At 37.1% G+C, this 17,085-nt stretch overlaps 2 protein-coding genes across 25 annotated transcripts in view; one reads left to right on the plus strand and one right to left on the minus strand.

Moving 5' to 3' along the window:
• PAM (peptidylglycine alpha-amidating monooxygenase) overlaps window positions 1-17,085 on the plus strand; it is a 277,932-nt gene that overhangs the window by 254,024 nt on the left and 6,823 nt on the right. For all 22 annotated transcript variants that reach the window (XM_073888613.1, XM_073888650.1, XM_073888658.1 and 19 more), the window contains 7 exons: window positions 829-945; window positions 2,954-3,026; window positions 3,991-4,201; window positions 4,619-4,819; window positions 6,794-6,909; window positions 11,773-11,872; window positions 13,915-13,968. In XM_073888613.1, the coding sequence (XP_073744714.1) occupies window positions 829-945; window positions 2,954-3,026; window positions 3,991-4,201; window positions 4,619-4,819; window positions 6,794-6,909; window positions 11,773-11,872; window positions 13,915-13,968 (872 nt within the window). The remainder of the gene's footprint in view (window positions 1-828; window positions 946-2,953; window positions 3,027-3,990; window positions 4,202-4,618; window positions 4,820-6,793; window positions 6,910-11,772; window positions 11,873-13,914; window positions 13,969-17,085) is intronic.
• Window positions 1-17,085, minus strand: part of GIN1 (gypsy retrotransposon integrase 1) — a 92,105-nt gene that overhangs the window by 17,291 nt on the left and 57,729 nt on the right. Inside the window, exon 9 of one of the 3 annotated variants that reach the window (XR_003207012.2) lies at window positions 6,903-8,981. The exons of 1 other annotated variant lie outside the window; for it this stretch is intronic. The gene's annotated coding sequence lies outside the window, so the exon portion shown is untranslated. Of the gene's footprint in view, window positions 1-6,902; window positions 8,982-13,908; window positions 16,859-17,085 lie in introns of those variants that run through there. One more of the 3 variants, XR_003207011.2, reaches the window with a different exon arrangement.

Below are 17,085 nucleotides of genomic sequence, written 5' to 3' on the forward strand. Positions count from 1 at the left end.
ATATAGAAATATAAATGGAAAAAATATATATTAACATGTATGTTCATAATATTTTATAACCTGGGAGATACAGAGTTAAAAAGCAGCAATTGTCATATTAGTTTTAGTTTTTATATTATTATATAGTCCATTTTGTACTTATAGAATAGTTGTTTTATGGAAGTCTCATGTTTCTGAGCATATTCTTATTTCAAGAATCAATTATGTTTTTTATTTTTAAAATATTTTGAGCATTACATCCTCTGTCCTTGTACTGTGTATCTGCATGTTATACCTATGACAGATACAACAGCAAACATATTTTTGATCACTACCCCTTCTGCTATCATTTATACTTTCCTTATTAGTGTAAGTTAAAATAAATTATGCTTTCTTTTGTAGTTTGAAAGAAAATAGCTATGGATTTAAAATACTTTGCGGAGCTTTGGAAAAAAATAATTAAGCGTTCTTGGTAGTATTTCTTAAACTCTCATGTGAATATGAATCACCTGGGGATCTTGTGAAAGGACAGATGTCAGATTTGGTGGGTGTGAGACCTTGCATCTCCAGGCAGTTCGCTCCGCTGACCACTCTGAGCAGCACGGTTCTATGGGCCGATGGTATATATGTAACTACCATTATATATATACTGGTATATATATGTATATGTATATGTATATATTACATAGATGGAATCAAAGAGAGAAATGTGAAGGACAACAAAGTTTAAGCTCTTCTCTTGATTCTGTATTTTGAACCTCAAGTGAATGGTCTGCATTTCTCAAGTTCATTGCCATTTCTCATTGGCTTGTTTTCCATTCTAATGCCCTTTTTTTTTTTCTTTTTTAGCTCTTTTGATAGCATGTTTGTTTACCAGCAAAGAGGACTCGGGCCAATTGAAGAAGACACTATTCTTGTCATAGATCCAAATAATGCTGCGGTACTCCAGTCCAGTGGAAAAAATCTGTGAGTGAAATTATTTCTGTGGTTATTAAGGCTTGTTTGTTAAAGTGGGGCACTGGCTCTGGTCCTGGAAAGGGTGTATCGTACGGTAGCTGGTGAAAAAGCGTGGCTTACGAAAGCAGGAGACTAATCGGGCCTCCTCCCCATCTTCCATTTTCTAAAGAGATGGTTCTAAACCCTAACTGAAATTAGAATCACCTGGAAAGCTTCAAAAAACCAGATTGAGATTTAGTCTGGGATGGGACCCAGGCGTCAAAAGCTAATTTTAGAGCTCCCAGGTGATTCTAATAGGTACTCAAACTTGATAGCACCATTGATACACATGGCTAATGAAGTGAGTTGCTGGTCAGCGTGGATCTGAAGATTAAAAAAATTTTTTTTCAGCATTAAATTCACATAACCAAAGTCATCAAGTAATCAACATTAAGAAAAAAGGCTTCTTTCTTGCTATCTCAAAGTGAAAACTAAACAAATGTCATTTTTAGCTTTCCTTAGCATGCATAGGTAATTTGGCTTTGAAAGACTTATTATTTGGTCTTATTCCTAGATGACATTTGGCAGCCAAAAAAAATATTGGCTGATGTTCATGGTCATTGAAGGGAAGGGGCACCTGCTTACAGAGTGTCCTCAACCATTTTAACCTGGCAGCTTCAGGAACTACACCCTGCTCCATCTGCTTAGGCACAGGAAAAGCCAGGGAGCCATCCATTCTGAGCGCAGCTGCTTATGAGGATGGTAATAATTAGGGTTGTTTTTTTTTTTATAGGATTCTAAGATGGCGAGTCAGGGGCCAAATCCTAATAGCAGCTCTACCACTTAGTGGGTTTGAGCCTGTCTCCTTGGTGCTGTACCCATGAATCAGAAGCATTCTCTTTCCAGAAAGGCATCAGAGGAAGGCGGAGAAACAGCTGCCAAATGAACCTGGCCGGCAGTGGGGTGTCTGTGTCGAAAGCAAGTCATAACCCTCACATTCAGTCACCAAAACACAGATCTAGTTCAGTTCATTAGTCAAGCTCACGGTGTTACGGTCTTGGCTCATGAAAAAAAAAGTCTGTGGTGTCACCACCATGGTTAAGGCTAGAAGCTGACAAACAGCTTGTGGTTTGTCAGATGTCATTTGACCACAACCACATTAAGATATTGCCCGTGTGTTTGTTAATTCTAAGTTCCTTAAGCCTGTGAGCCTCTGTCTACATTAGTTTCCCGTTAGTTCTCTTACCCAGATTATCCCAATTGATTTGTTAAAGAGATTAACCTTCTCCAGTGATTATCCAGCATACCACTTCACTTTGCTTAGGTGAGCTTGTATGCTGGAAGGTGTTTTCTTTGGGTTTCACTGTCTTTAGGAGGCACTCTGAAAGCTTTCAAGTCCTATATTTAATATTTTATATTAACACAGCTTACATTACCTTGAAGCATATTTAAACTATTCAAACTATAAAATCCATTTATATTTTTCTAGACAGTTTGCTTTATACAATTTCTAAAATGTTAATATTTATGATCTTTGAACTTGTTTTTAAATTGATATTATTTGTGTTGTTTAATATACCATACTTTGTGACAAATACTTGTAATTGATTGTAGGCTCCATTTATACATTTTTCAAAGATTAAATAAATACCACTTAAGGTATGTCAAAAGGAGGGGCGGGGGGATGGGGTACATCCCAGGGGTGATGGGCATTAAGGAGGGCACATGATGTAATGAGCACTGGGTGTTATACGCAACTGATGAATTATTAAACTCTACATCTGAAACTAATGATGTACTATATGTTGGCTAATTGAATTTAAATTAAAAAAGTGTGCTTTAAAAAAAGACATGTCAAAAGGAGGTTTCTATTTTAACAGGTATTTTCATTTAATTTATGTTGGGCTTTTGTAATGCAGGTACATGTTTATCAATTCATAAATTTATATTACCTTTACAGATTAATTAGCAAAAAAATTCTTCTCGTGTATGCTTTGGGAGTAATTATATAATTAAGACCATTGTTTTTATTTTGCAGATTTTATTTGCCCCATGGCTTGAGTGTAGATAAAGATGGAAATTACTGGGTCACAGACGTGGCTCTGCATCAGGTAAGCTTCCATTTGGCAGGGATTCAAATAGAACTTAATGGAGATATGCTTTTGAATTGCTCTAGAGCTGTCTGGGTCTTTTTCTGTCACGCAGGAAGTTGATAACAAGAAAATGGAACTGCCACATCTGAAATTTTTCCTGTAGAACTCAGGGCTAGGAAAAGCTAATATTTAAATAATCAAGTCACCCTTCTATGTTGGGGTGGCAGGAAGCTTAGGGCCAGATGTGAGACTTCACTGTAACAACTGTATGGGCCTTCCCACCCTTCTTGGCTCTCCACATTTGCTTTTCTTTTCTGTATTCCCAGGTCTTGGTTCTGTTTTCACTTGTGTTTTATGTTGTTGTTGTTTTTCTTTAAACCACTTTAGTCTTCTATAAATCCAGGCAAGATCTTCAGGTACATCCATGTTTATATTTAAAACATCACATTTTTGTTGTTTTTAAAGGAAGTTCTATTTCCATCACAGAATAGCCATAAGGTCTTCCCCTCAAAAGATGAGCTTTAATATCCATTTTATGAAAAGGTGGCAAAGAAGTATGAAAACTAGGAGAAAAAAAAACAACCTGGAACTCAGAAGACATAACTATAAGAGCCTTCAAACATCATCTCCATAAACAGTTATTGCTCATGTATTACCTGGAGAGCCTTGTACTATTAGCCGAGGAGAGACAAAAAAGTGTGACGTGGGGGAAACAAGACATCCGTTCACCACTAGTCTCCATTCACCGCTAATTACCTGGATGACCTTGAGCAGATCACTTAATCTCTAAGGGCCTCCCTTAAAGAATGAAGGAATCAGACCAGATGATTTTTAGAGTCCCATGCAGTTCTACCAAGTATCTTCTAAATAAACCTCTGGGAGCTTACACTCTAATTGCCTGTGAAAGTGGTCTACGTCAGGCAGGGGTGTACCCATAATAATCATGCAGAGTGGGTAAGACTTTTGTTCCTTGTTTAAAAAGGTGTTCAAACTGGATCCAAACAGTAAAGGCAGCCCTCTGTTAATCCTGGGAAGGAGCATGCAACCAGGCAGTGACCAGAATCACTTTTGTCAACCCACCGATGTCGCTGTAGACCCAGACACTGGAACCATCTACGTATCAGACGGTTACTGCAACAGTCGGATTGTGCAGTTTTCACCAACTGGAGAGTTCATCACACAGTGGGGAGAAGGTATGCAATCTGACTCTTGATCTCTAATTGTTATTCTTAGCCAGTTACACTAGGAACTAGCGACTGGATGTAACTGTTGGATGTAATTGTCCCCTGCAGTGGGAAAAGCAGGGCCTCTGTATGCATCTATTTGGCAATTTTCTTACACACACACACACACACACACACACACACAGTCTTGTGAGAGGAAAAAAGAATGCTTCAACCAAAAACTTTGTCAAAATAGGGAGAAAATCCATAATGTGTTTGTGGGCAAGAGATATTATAAACTTATAAACTGCTTTACCTTATTTTTCCCTTGGTCCCCCAGATATTTAATGGTTTACTACCATGGACTTGGAAACATTAGAAAACTTTAAAGTCAGACTTTGGGTGATTTTACAAATTGTGTATCTGATGTTTTTCTTTGTTCTGTAGAGTCTTCTAGGAGCAATCCTAAACCAGGCCAGTTCAATGTTCCTCACAGCTTGGCTCTAGTGCCTCATCTGGGCCAATTATGCGTGGCAGACAGGGAAAATGGCCGAATCCAGTGTTTCAAAACTGACACCAAAGAATTTGTGCGAGAGATTAAGCATGCATCATTTGGAAGAAATGTGTTTGCCATTTCATACATACCAGGTACTTCATCTTTATTTTTTGTTTTTTGTCATGCTATATACTCTATCCTTACAAATTATTTTTCTTATCTTAATGTGCTTTTTTTATGAATTATTTTTCTTATTAAGGGATTGAAGATGCTTCATAGATCAGATCTTGAACTCTTTTAAAACTGTTAGTGCCTTGTAGATCATTTTCAACTCATGTGACCCTGTTCTTTATACAGAAATAAGAAAGCACTCAAACTTAACTGTTTGTAATGGAGTCAAAAATTGTTCCCAAATATGGATTTTCATTTTTCCTTAATTGGGATCATTTGCTCTAGTTATTAAGTGATGAAGATTGTGTCTTTACACATCATCAACAGATGGTGTGCGATAAAATCAGTACAGTATTCAAAATACTTCTACTTCACATTTTTTAAAAAAGCAGTGGCCAAGTTTGTTTTTTTTTTAAGGTAAATCTGTAAAGTAAGTGAGGCTTACTTAATGGCTTAAATGCCAAGATAAATGACCAATAAAATCCAGAATTTTTTTTCTCCTTTTCAAAATAGATTTTCTGGACTTGAAGAAAATCAGAAAAATAATATTAATTCATAAAATAAGCTCCAGTTGATTCATATTACAAAATAACTTGCTTATGCTTTCTTTAAATCATGAATACTGAACAACTAAAAATATATTTCTAAAATGTCTATATAATTTTTACAATATATTTCATAAATATATGTGTACCTCTATTAAAGTAGCATTGACTATTTGTAGTCATCACTATTATGTTTACATTTCTTATACTATTAAAGTTGCATATGCCTGCTATCTTCCCAAGCATGCCCCAATGTATTTAGGAAATGGAGTAAAGAGACTCAGGTGACCAGATTAAGGCGCAAGTTTGGCTTCCACAAGGAACAAGTAAGAAAATAATAAAAGACTCTCATTAATGTCAGTGAAAAAGAAATTCTCATGTTGGTTTTTACTTCATATGTTAATGAATAAATTTGGCAAGACCATTCACTTAATAAGGAGGGTGATCAAGTTCATGGTGACTAAAAATAAATCAAATAGGAGAAAAATATTAAGAGAGAATATGAGAGAAAATCTGGTTAAAAACAGAATATAAGCAAAGACAAAGTGTATTATAATTGGAATTCCCTCTGCAATATTGCACAATAATAACTGATGCTGATATGTTGATTTTTTTCTTAGTCTTTAGCATATGATATGCTTAAGAACCTTTTCCTGAAATCCTTTAAAAAAAAGATGAAAAGATCTTAGCGGTTCAGTGCGATGTATATTTTATTGTGTTTTAATTCTTTAAAACATAATATTCAATCATCTGAAGTGTTTATTTCACCCAAACATCACGGTTTCTCTTATTATGAATAAGCACTACTACATTAAGAAATGTAATTTTGCTATACAAAGTGTTCATGGAATTAATATTAAAAAAGATGGTCTAATTTTTTTAATTAGGAAAAAATAAGTCTTTGATAATCTGAAGTGTGCATCTCACATTTTCGAACTTCAATTGTTTAAACTCACATTATTACGTTTCTACCGTAACTTCACTTGCTGCCTTTGGGTATTTTTCTCTTGCCTCTCCTTGTAGCGATAGCATATAGTACTTATTTTTTAAAAGATCTGATATCCCACAATGACCGACTTAAAGGTTATCACTAGGATGTCTGTGATAACTGTATGTCTCTGTATCTATATCACTGTGTATTCCCGGTTTCTACTGGCTTCCTAAGTGGAAAAGGCCTTGCAGTTCCTGGTTTTCCTATTATAAGGAGGTTAGGGCCTTAACTAACTTGTTTGCCCCTGTTCTTATTATTCAAGATAAATTTGCTTAGTATTTTATTTTCTACTTTTGTTTTCAATTGTAGGGACTAGGCTGACCACCTGAAGTCAATTGTTTGTGTAATGTACATGCATATATTTGAAGGCCAGTCTTCTCCATATTTTAAAAAAAGTTTAACTGGATGTATTGTCACAGGTTTGCTCTTTGCGGTGAATGGGAAGCCTTTCTTTGGGGACCAAGAACCTGTACAGGGATTTGTGATGAACTTTTCCAGTGGGGAAATTATAGATGTCTTCAAGCCGGTGCGCAAGGTATTCACATAAATTGCCTAGGTATCCGTTGTCATGAGAATAAACTAAAATAAGAATCTTGGCATTCAATTTGTAGTTGAATGATTTTTAAAAACTTTAAGGAGGTGTGATAACTTTCTTAACTATGTTTTTAGGAGTTTCCTATTACTGTGTTTTATTTAGAATAAATATCCTTGTCTGTTCTTAGTTTCTTCAGATGCAAAGTAACACTGTATGCATTTCTAAGGTTCTTAGTAGACTTTGCACACCAAAGCAGGTTGAAATTCACTGTAGTTAAAATACCAAAAAAAAAAAAAAAAGTCTTTTCCTGCTTTCATCCAAGTAGAGAGGATACCACAGTATGTTAAATTGTACTTTTGCAATTCTCTTAGATCCAACAGAAATCTTGTTTGCTTTTTGTATGCTGTTACTGCATTGAGCAACAAGACTTGAAAATAGCACTTTCTGGAATTTATTCAAGTCCTCTAGGCTTGGTTTAGGACAGAGACTAAAGGCTAATTGTGACTTCACAAATGGTTTACCACTGCTTATTCTAATAGTGCTTTTTACAAACACCCTGACTGGTTCGCCATGCCCATCGCCCTTCCGTCTCTTCAGTGTACCTTCTCTGCAATGTGACTGGACTGCCAGAATGATCAGAATGTTCACATACACTGCCTGCATACACTGCCAGAATGATCAGAATGTTCATATACACTGCCTGCACATACAATGGCTGCTTTTAGAATATTCAGCCTGCTACAATGCTGCAAATAAGAGTTATTTTTTCCAAAACATGTAAAGATGTATTCGGCTTTACTTGGATCAAAGTGCAACTATCATGAAGCACTGGACAAACTCTATCTCCATACTCATAACAGTATTCTTTCAAATAACAAATTTGCTATATTAAAAAAAACTTCAAAATGCCTCAATATTTGAGAAATTTGTCTGTTAGAATACTGACAGCTAGGCTGGGATTGATCAAAATTCATTCTAGAGATAGTTATTAAGTTTCTGCCCCATGTCAGGCACCATGCTAGATTCTAAGGATATGATGGTGAACAGAACAGGACAGAGCCTACACAGCCTCGCCCTCAGATGGAGTTCTAGCAAAAGTTACAGGATCTGAACTGAACCAAGCTAAGTCTGAACGAAAGATTGCAGTACAAATTCCCTTTTTTTTTCATAAGTTTCTATTCATACACAACAAATAGGACTTTTCACACTATCTCACCTGAAAAGCAGTGAGGAATCAAATATCTAATGATAGTAGCCCTTCAGAAAGAAATTCATTACATTGATATATATTTTACCTCAGTAGTGTTTCAGATCCTTACTGATTATCCGATCTTCATTATTTTGCCCCTCTGAGTTTTAACTTCCTTGTGTCTATTGATACAGTAAGAGACCTATCTTTCATGTCTTCGCTTTTTATTAGTGTGGTGTTTGCCTTGATTTTTCTTTTAATAATAATATACTGCGTCAACCAAGGATATTAACTTTTAATTCAGATATGCATCAAGAAAGCAAAACTGTGTGCTATGTAAGAAACTAAATTCTAAATGAGTCTTATTCTCATAAAAACCTTACTCTCATATGAACAGCCATGAAATGAAAACCTCAGAAAGCATTATGCCTAAACATTAGCATTCACCAGACATTGGACAATGAGTAAGTCACAATATGTAAGTCAGTACGGCAAACTTAAAAAGAGAGCCGAACTCCGAGGTGAAATTTGCTTTTCCCTTCAATAAACAAGAATTGATATTACACCAAAATATAGAAATTTGTTCTGTGTTGATTTGAGTAAACGAAAATCAGTTTATGAATCTCTCAGAATTGCCATTTAATTACATTATCATCACAAAGATTAAATTGGTTTGAAGGAAATCATATGGTATATTGATTCCTATGTAAGAAGAGATTCTTCCTTCAAATCAAAAGTCAAGTTTTACATAATGTGTCTGCAGCTTTGTGTGTGCCTGTCCACCACTTACTTCCTTGTGTACTTCAGTTCTCCTTCTGTTACATTCTTCAGAAAAGTTTGTGCCTGAACATATGAGCTCCATTTTTATGTCTATGCAGGGAGGCTGAGACAGGACAATAAGGATGGTTGTGTCAAGTGGTTTCAGAAAGGTATGAGGGCAAAAGATACACAGTTACCTCCCACTTTCTTCTCCCCATAATCACAAGAAAGACTATAGTCCCTATCATCCATCTGCTTGCATACACACCCTTCAGGCTTGCATTTTTTTTGTCTTCTTTCTTTTGCAAGGCAACTCATATGGAAGGGAATGATCCCTGCCACTCCAATCCAAAAGAAAAGGAAAAAACAGTAAGCCCAGATTTATGTTGTTTCTCCAGCCTTAACAATGGAGATTAAAATTTACAATATTTGGGGTGCCTGGATGGCTCAGTCGTTGAGCATCTGCCTTCGGCTCAGGTCATGATCCCAAGGTCCTGGATCGAGCCCCGCATCGGGCTCCTGGCTCAGCGGGGAGCCTGTTTCTCCCTCTCCCTCCGCCTCTCCCCCTGCTCATACTCTCTCTCTCTCTCTCTCTATCTATCTCTATGTCTCAAATGAATAAATAAAAAATAAATATAAAATTTACAGTATTTGACAGTATTTGGGCTCAAAGTTTCACATAAGTGAAATTATTTATCCAAAGCTACATAGTAAGTAGCACACCTGGATCTTATAAGCAAGTCTTTAGGCCCTAGAATGTGTTTAACCTTTTAATCCCCTGAGGTGCACATTGGTACACCACGGGATACATTAAACTACAACATAACTTGGTGCAACTTCTTAGAGAACTATTTGACTTAATGTTAAGTTTAAACATTACGTGGTGTTAAAGCAAACATAATTATGATACTGAGAATACAAATCCCTTATGAATTTTTAAGACAAAATATAAGATTTTGAGAGCAGGTTGCCCTGGGCAGTGTCATTCTTTTTCTTGTCAGTTTGACTTTGTTAGGGAGGGGTACCTCAACAGAAGAGAGAAGAAACCTCAGAAGAGTTTACAAAGCCTGGATTGGAAGATCTTTAAATTCATTCAACTCTGAGATCCTCAAGCTTAATCCTAAAGCTTACAATTTGATTTTCTGTTTCAAATGACACAAAGGAGAATAAAAGTTCATTAAAAAGAGTGCAGTTGAATCCTTCTGATTGCAGTAGGAATAGAGGTCCCAAAGTCCTATCCACTCTCCTCCTCCTGAGCCCCCTAATGGTCACAGAGTATTTCCAGCAGAACCCTTGGCTCCTTGGATCCGTTTGAGGACCACAGATAGAGGTTTATTGTTATTGTAGCCTTGAATTGATGACATATTGTGATTTATTTAAAGCAAAATCCTTAGCCAATGAATAGTTCACACATTTCCCCCCTCACCTTTGTTCCATTATATTATTTTTCCTATCAGAAAATATGAAGCACTTTACAAGAATATGTTTTGCAAAGCGGTTTCTAAGAACATATTTTGGTATAGAAGAGGAACTGCCTATAATTTGCAAGCCTGTTGCCACCTATTAGCTGAACCCAAAATAAAGATGAACATTTAATGACTGGCTTGTGAGATCAACAAGGCAACATTTTGATTTCTCGCTTTCTGTTCTCATGCACATTTGTCACAGCTCATTTGATAGTATGAAGGAATGAGCCTCCTTGGCATGGCTGTCTCATTTTTCTTTTCAATGTGACAAACTGTTGATGACTTTCCAAGCATAATAGTATCTCCAGAGCGGGTATTCTGCCCTGCCTAAAGTGAGCTAAGAACAGTGTTTTGCCTCATTAGTGCCCTTTGTACTCAGCACACCAGAGTGGGCAGATGCCACCTGAGAGGACCAGAGTCAGGATGTGCTCCTGTTCATACGCACTGGTCATTTTTTTTTGATAACTGTATTCTAAGACGGGCCTCTTAGCCTCAACAGTGAAAAAAAATCATCTATGTCCTGCCAACTGGTGACCAAGTGGCACCTTTGAAAGCTTTGGTTGCCAGACAGAAATGGCAACAGCACAACATTTTAAGGCTGCTTTTCCAGGAACTAGTTTGGTGACCACGAGAAAGTCACAGAAAGTACCCCCTATCTCTTGTGTCCTCATGACTGAGAGGGCCATGATTTGAAATGGAAATATGGCAGGAAGAAAGACATATTGAAACACTGAATATCTAAAGTAGGTAAAAGAAATAAATAAATAAAGCCCAGGACGTACTTGGAGGTAACACTCAATTTGTTTCCCTTTGCTGACTGAAAATACTGCAAGCCTGGGCAGTAACAATCCCCATACTGCTGCATCTCTCCTGGAGTGCACTTCAGAAATAGTCTGAATGCCCTGAATCTTTGAAGTGACTCTTCTCATCAGAAACGTATAAATAGTTTTTCAGGAAGCATATAGGATGGGAAGTATTATTATTATTGTTATTGTTATTCCCCTCGATGAATAATAATAAAAATTAATACTTGGTCTTTTTTTTTTACTTGTGTAGATTAAAACAGGCAAATGGGATAGTGATTAAAAGAGAAAAGAAACATGAAGGCAAAAATAGAAATAAATAGGTGGATAATGGAACACCGAGTAAGCAAAACTGGAAAACAGTAATCTTATAAATGTTCAATTTTAAAAGACTTGAAAGTCAGTGGTGAGGGTCCCTTCTCATTTTCCAGTGGCTAGAATTACGCGTCGTAGAGTCAGTGCCCAGTAAGTGAGTGAGTGCCTCTTCTTGGCCTAGAGCTGCTTGGATGGAATTATAGTTTGTTTGGTTTAATTAATAGGCTTATTGCTTTGTTGTGTGCTTTGCTTTCTTTTCCTGCCTTTCCCTGAAGAATTCAAGGAGAGGCTCACGCCCCTCCCCCCGCCCCGTGTGTTCTTCTTTCGGCAGCACTTTGACATGCCTCACGATATTGCTGCGTCTGGAGACGGGACCGTGTACGTGGGAGACGCTCACACCAACACTGTCTGGAAGTTCACCTTGACTGAAAGTATGGTGTTGACAGTATTCCTGTCTGTATCTTCCCTCAGCTTTATTGCCTCAAAGCATGTGAAAAAAATTTTTGCATTTCCTTCTCTTTTTACTGATAGGAGTGGGAAATCAAAATAGAATTGGCGGTTGTTAAAAGACCTGTTCGGTTTCATTTCAGGGATTAAATTAATTTTTAAAAAGTAGAGAGAAACAGCTTTTTTTTTTTTTTTCCTGGCAGTTATCCCCTTGTTTCCACAGATACTCCACAGGAAATTCTTGATGCCTGGAGTAATGTCTGTTACACTGAAAGCCAGTGTTAATTCCAGCTTAGTTCCAGAGGGACATGACAGCTTTGGCGAAGCAGAGAGGCTGACTGGCTTCCACACTGCTATCACTTCCCGTGTGGCTCTTCAGCTCGCAGGGGCTGCTGAGCATCGAGGAACTCCAGCCTCCGTGTCAGACACAGATTACCCCAAGCAGAAAGCACCCTGCGTTTTTCCCTTTAGGCTGCAGTTTGTTCAAAATACCGAACTGTTATTTCATGTAATTCAAAAGTATGTCTGGGGACAGAAGAGCTTCTCTGTTGGGACCAAGCCAACTAGTTTGGGGATTTTCTAATTGTAATGTGGACATTATTTCTAATTCTTGAAAAGTATACTAACCTAACTTCTGATATCATACTAAAAAACATAAGCTTTCTAGATTCAAGTGTAATAAATGCATTTAATAGGCCGCAAAACCCAAAGTTCAGAGATGCTTTTAAAATATGGCACGGTCCAAATCATAGAAGATGGAGGTAAGGAAAGGAATGGTAAATTTGAGGTATCAGGAGCTGCAACAGGCAATTTTAGACAGAGAAATAATAAGGACATTTGGAATTGATGAAGATAAATGCTAATTATAATAAGGAAAAGTAAAAATTACAGCAAGGAAAAAATGTAACTTATGACGAAGAAAAGTAAAATCAGGAGTCCAAAAACTTTCATCAGGTACCATACAGATCTTGGAGCCCAAGTAAATTTGATCTTCAGAATTGTCCTTAGAGTAGCTTTTGCCATATTGTAATAAGGACCCAGTTAAGGCTAAGTGCACAGAGGTGTGCATGGATGGCCTATTCCACTCCATCAGTAGCTTTCCATTCCCCTAGCAAGTGTAGCCTCCCACCACCTACCGCCTCAAAGAGGAACCAGAGGGTATAGGCAGACAGGAAAGCAAAGAGAGAGATGGATGATTCCCAATTCCAGGACTAAACTCAGGCTTTTAAGAATTAAAAAAAAAAAAAAGAATGAATACCTTTCAAGTTAGAAAAGACCTCAGAAATCTAGACTGCACCTTCATTTTATAGGTAGCAGCATGATACTTAAACTCATTAAGATTCTGGTCTAAGGCTCTTGATACCACCCTAGTGGCCTGTACTCAACAGAGATGCATATCCAAGTCCCCTGGGGAGGGCTCTCATGACACACATGGCCAGACCCCACTCTAAGATCTATAGAAAAGAGTGGGGTGATCATATGTGTATTTTGGAAAGGCTCCCCAAGTTGAGAAGCACTGCAGTATAGCATTCAGCTTTGAAAGAGAAGAAGCTTGTGTGTAGTCCATATTGCACCTGAATAATAAATCTCCTTTTGGAACAGTAAGACTGCTATCAGAGGCTACACAGTTATCTCGTGTATTTGCATTCTAGTATCTAACTAGTCAAGTCTATTTAGGTGAGTTAGAAGACTGGTGATAAAACGTGGCAGAATTAGTCATCAGTCTAGATGTCCACATGAAAACGGAACCACTTGATATTTCAGAAATAATACGTTATGAACTCCACAAGGAAAATCTCATTTTAAATATGAAGAGTTTAGAAATATTTCAGCTTTGCCTAAATTGTATCCAGGATTCACGGGTCTGGCACCTAATTAGTGGTTTGTCTTAAACTCTTTCGTAATATGATAATGCATTTGATGAGTTGAAGAAATATTTTCCACTGAGTAAAATTAATGTCAAAATTAAGTTTTCAAGGTTTTTTGGAGATTCTGATTTTCTTTTTCCTTTGCTGTGTTGTTACAGAAATGGAACATCGATCAGTTAAAAAGGCTGGCATTGAGGTCCAGGAAACCAAAGGTTGGTCTCTTATGACTCTGAAACCCAAGCTATTCATGCTGAATTCTTTTATGGCTCTTGAATACACTTGAAAAATGATCAGACTAAAAATATAATATAATCTGGTAAATTATCCATAACTTCTACTATGTACTGAGCTTTTAAACCTGCATGTTGCCACTGTTTTCTCTGATAAATGGAGTGGTAGTAATGAGCTCAGATTCACTGATTTCAGGTGATAGAAAGTGATTCTGTAACAAGTGGGCCAGAGACATTCAGGGAGAAAAAAAGTAAGTCAGTCACTTTTAGAAGTACGTTAACCTCAGGCAAGTGGAAAAATACCATCCAGTATACTGGAAAGGCCTTCCTTAGTGGGCTCTAGTCTAAATGAGTGACTTACTGTGATAGGGGCCTGAAAAGATGAGCTGATCCCTCAGCTCCAATCTTAGCACCATTTGCCCCCAACATACTGAGGGCCATCCAAATATAAGGCACTATAATGGGCTTAAGAGAAATCAAACTGTGCCTGACTTCAAGAGACTTATAACCTATAAGGAGCATGTGTCTATGTGTGTGTGCATACATATGCATATATACAAATAAGTATAGCTTTAGTAAATACTGTCAGGAATGGGAAATGGAATTTAGCTACTGGTAAGCAACCACTGGTTTTAGTAGGAATCCCAGTCGAATTATTTTCTCCCTTTCCTAGGATCAGTTTATATTTGTACATGTTCTACTATCTGCAGGGTTTTGACATGGTCATGTGAAGTTAAGAACTCACTAAAGGTGCTCCTAATGTTTAAGTAGCAAAGTGATTCCATTATTTGTTACTTTACAAATGATTCACCTAGATATTCAGACCTAACCCTAGGCTTACTTGTTTTCCTTTCTCGTGAAAGCAGGTGGAAAGAGATGCAAAGAAGCAAGAACCAAGAGGGAGTTTAGGGATTTTATGCAGGCAGATAAGAGAATATAGCCAGCTCAAGGTTGAAGGGGTAAGATAATATTATAAAATAAATAAACAGTGATTGTTTGGCATTTGTAGAGATTCAACCCAGGTGACTCTACTAAGTGGCATTCATACCACACCCATATCGAAGAGTTCCTGATCCTTTATTTTTCTGTGATTGTTACATATAGAATTATTGGTGAGTTGTTTGCTCTAGAATAAAGATATTAGTAGTAGTAATAGCTCTCACTTATGGAGCACAATGAGCTATACAAAAATTACTAAGTTAACTCCTTACACCAACCATGTGATAATTGCTATTATCCCCACTTTACATATGAGGAAATTGAAGATCAGAATTACTACGAAGATAGTAAGTGGCAGAGCCAGGTTTTAAACCACAGTTTTTTGGCACCAAAGCCCGTGCTCTTAACCATTGTTCTTACACTACTGAGGAGAGATGAATACCACCAAGTCACTTACCATAAATTCTTCCAAGAGCTACAGGTTGGGGATGGTTGAAGTTTACTCTGAAATCTCTGGGATTTTAAAGTGGCCTCAAACCATTTCTGTTTAAATAAATCCCACCAAAAAAAAAAAAAAAAGAAAGAAAAAACCTAGACTATACTGCTTGACTTGTTGAGAACAGCTCAACCACACTGATCTCTTCCTGCCTGGCCAGTGAAGGATGAACAAGGCTCTCCCCAGGCCATTTCCTCTTTGCTCAGTGCACATCACTGAGTGCATTTGGTCAGAAAACCTCCCAGCCTTGTGGCAGAACAGAGAAGTTCAAATAGTAAATATTATTGAAATATATTGTCATGACAGTCCCATTTTAATAACTAGGAAGACCCAAACACAAATGAGGTTTGTTCTAGTCCTCTTTGAACCCATATGACTCTCATTAAATCTTTCTCTTTTTTAAGATTATTTTCTTATTATAGAAAGGACTACAAATCATGCTGAATCCCCAAAAGTTTGTCTTTTATCAAAATCTGGAAGGTTAATTTAAACCACTTCTTACAAAAGAAAGGGAGAAACATCCCAGATTTAGCAGACTTATAAATTTCCAACTTTGAGTAACCTCTGATGACACTTGCCCTCACTATGAATGGTCACATAACTGTTGAATAATAACAGTGTTTCGGAGCCAGCATCATGTTCACAGGGAGTGGCAGGAATAAGAGAATTTGTGATGATCAGAAGCTTAGGAAAGGGATTTTCAAATAAAGTTGCTAGGGACAAAACAGATATGCCAATGTCCCACCAAAATCATAGCCTTCACTCCTCCCTCCCCAAAATAAAAGATGATGATGGTGAATCAGTCTCAAAATAAAAACAAACTCTCTAGTGCAGTTAGTATCTTAGGCCTTATAGAGAACAACAGATTATAGGGAAAGCACATTACATTAAAGAAAAAAAATTGGGAGGGAGGAAGGAAGGAAGGAAGGACAGTAATTTCATTGGTGCTATGTGCACTTTCCTGTTACTTGCTAGTATGCCATCTAAAACCTTCAGCCTTCAGTTCTGTCTGTAATGAACTGGGTATTAGTTGCTGGGTTCCTGTATTAAGAATGTCTCTCCTTTACTGCCTGAGTTATTCCAATTCCATCTGGTCTCTGGACTTCCCTTCTCTCCAGGGGAAAGAAACACGCACATGCTTCTATGTGAGAGCTCACACAAGAATGCACCTAGCTTCCGTTTCTAAACTCAGTGCTTTAAAGAAGGAAAAAAACTTTTATACATCAGCTTTTCAAAATTATATTTATTTCCAAGTATCTATAAGGATACCAGAAGAGCTTGTTTGAAGACATTTTTGTTTTCAGTGGAATACAACTGGCATCTTCTGTGATAGAAAACATCATGTGAGGCACCCTCTACCTTCCGGAAGCCCCAGGTTCTGGCCAATGGTAGAGCTTCTTCACTGTTCCTTCATCAGGGATGTTCCAAATTAAAGAACTTAATTTTTAATTAAAGAATTTAGGATAAAGAGTAAAAGTGGCAGAATTTTGAATTATTAATGCTTTGAATGAAATTCCTAGAATCTTAAATCATAACTATTTTTCAGACTTTTTACTCCACTTATAAAGGTTCCTGAGAAAAAACACCAATATTGCTTTTTTGTTTGTTCTTTAGATTGGGAAATTTAAATTTTTTACCCTCTTTCTTTAAAATGTAGAGTATCT

This window comes from Callorhinus ursinus, unplaced genomic scaffold (genome assembly GCF_003265705.2).
Source record: "Callorhinus ursinus isolate GAN/ISIS: 27379988/994484 unplaced genomic scaffold, GSC_fseal_2.0 scaffold3, whole genome shotgun sequence".
NCBI classification, from domain to species: Eukaryota; Metazoa; Chordata; class Mammalia; order Carnivora; family Otariidae; genus Callorhinus; species Callorhinus ursinus.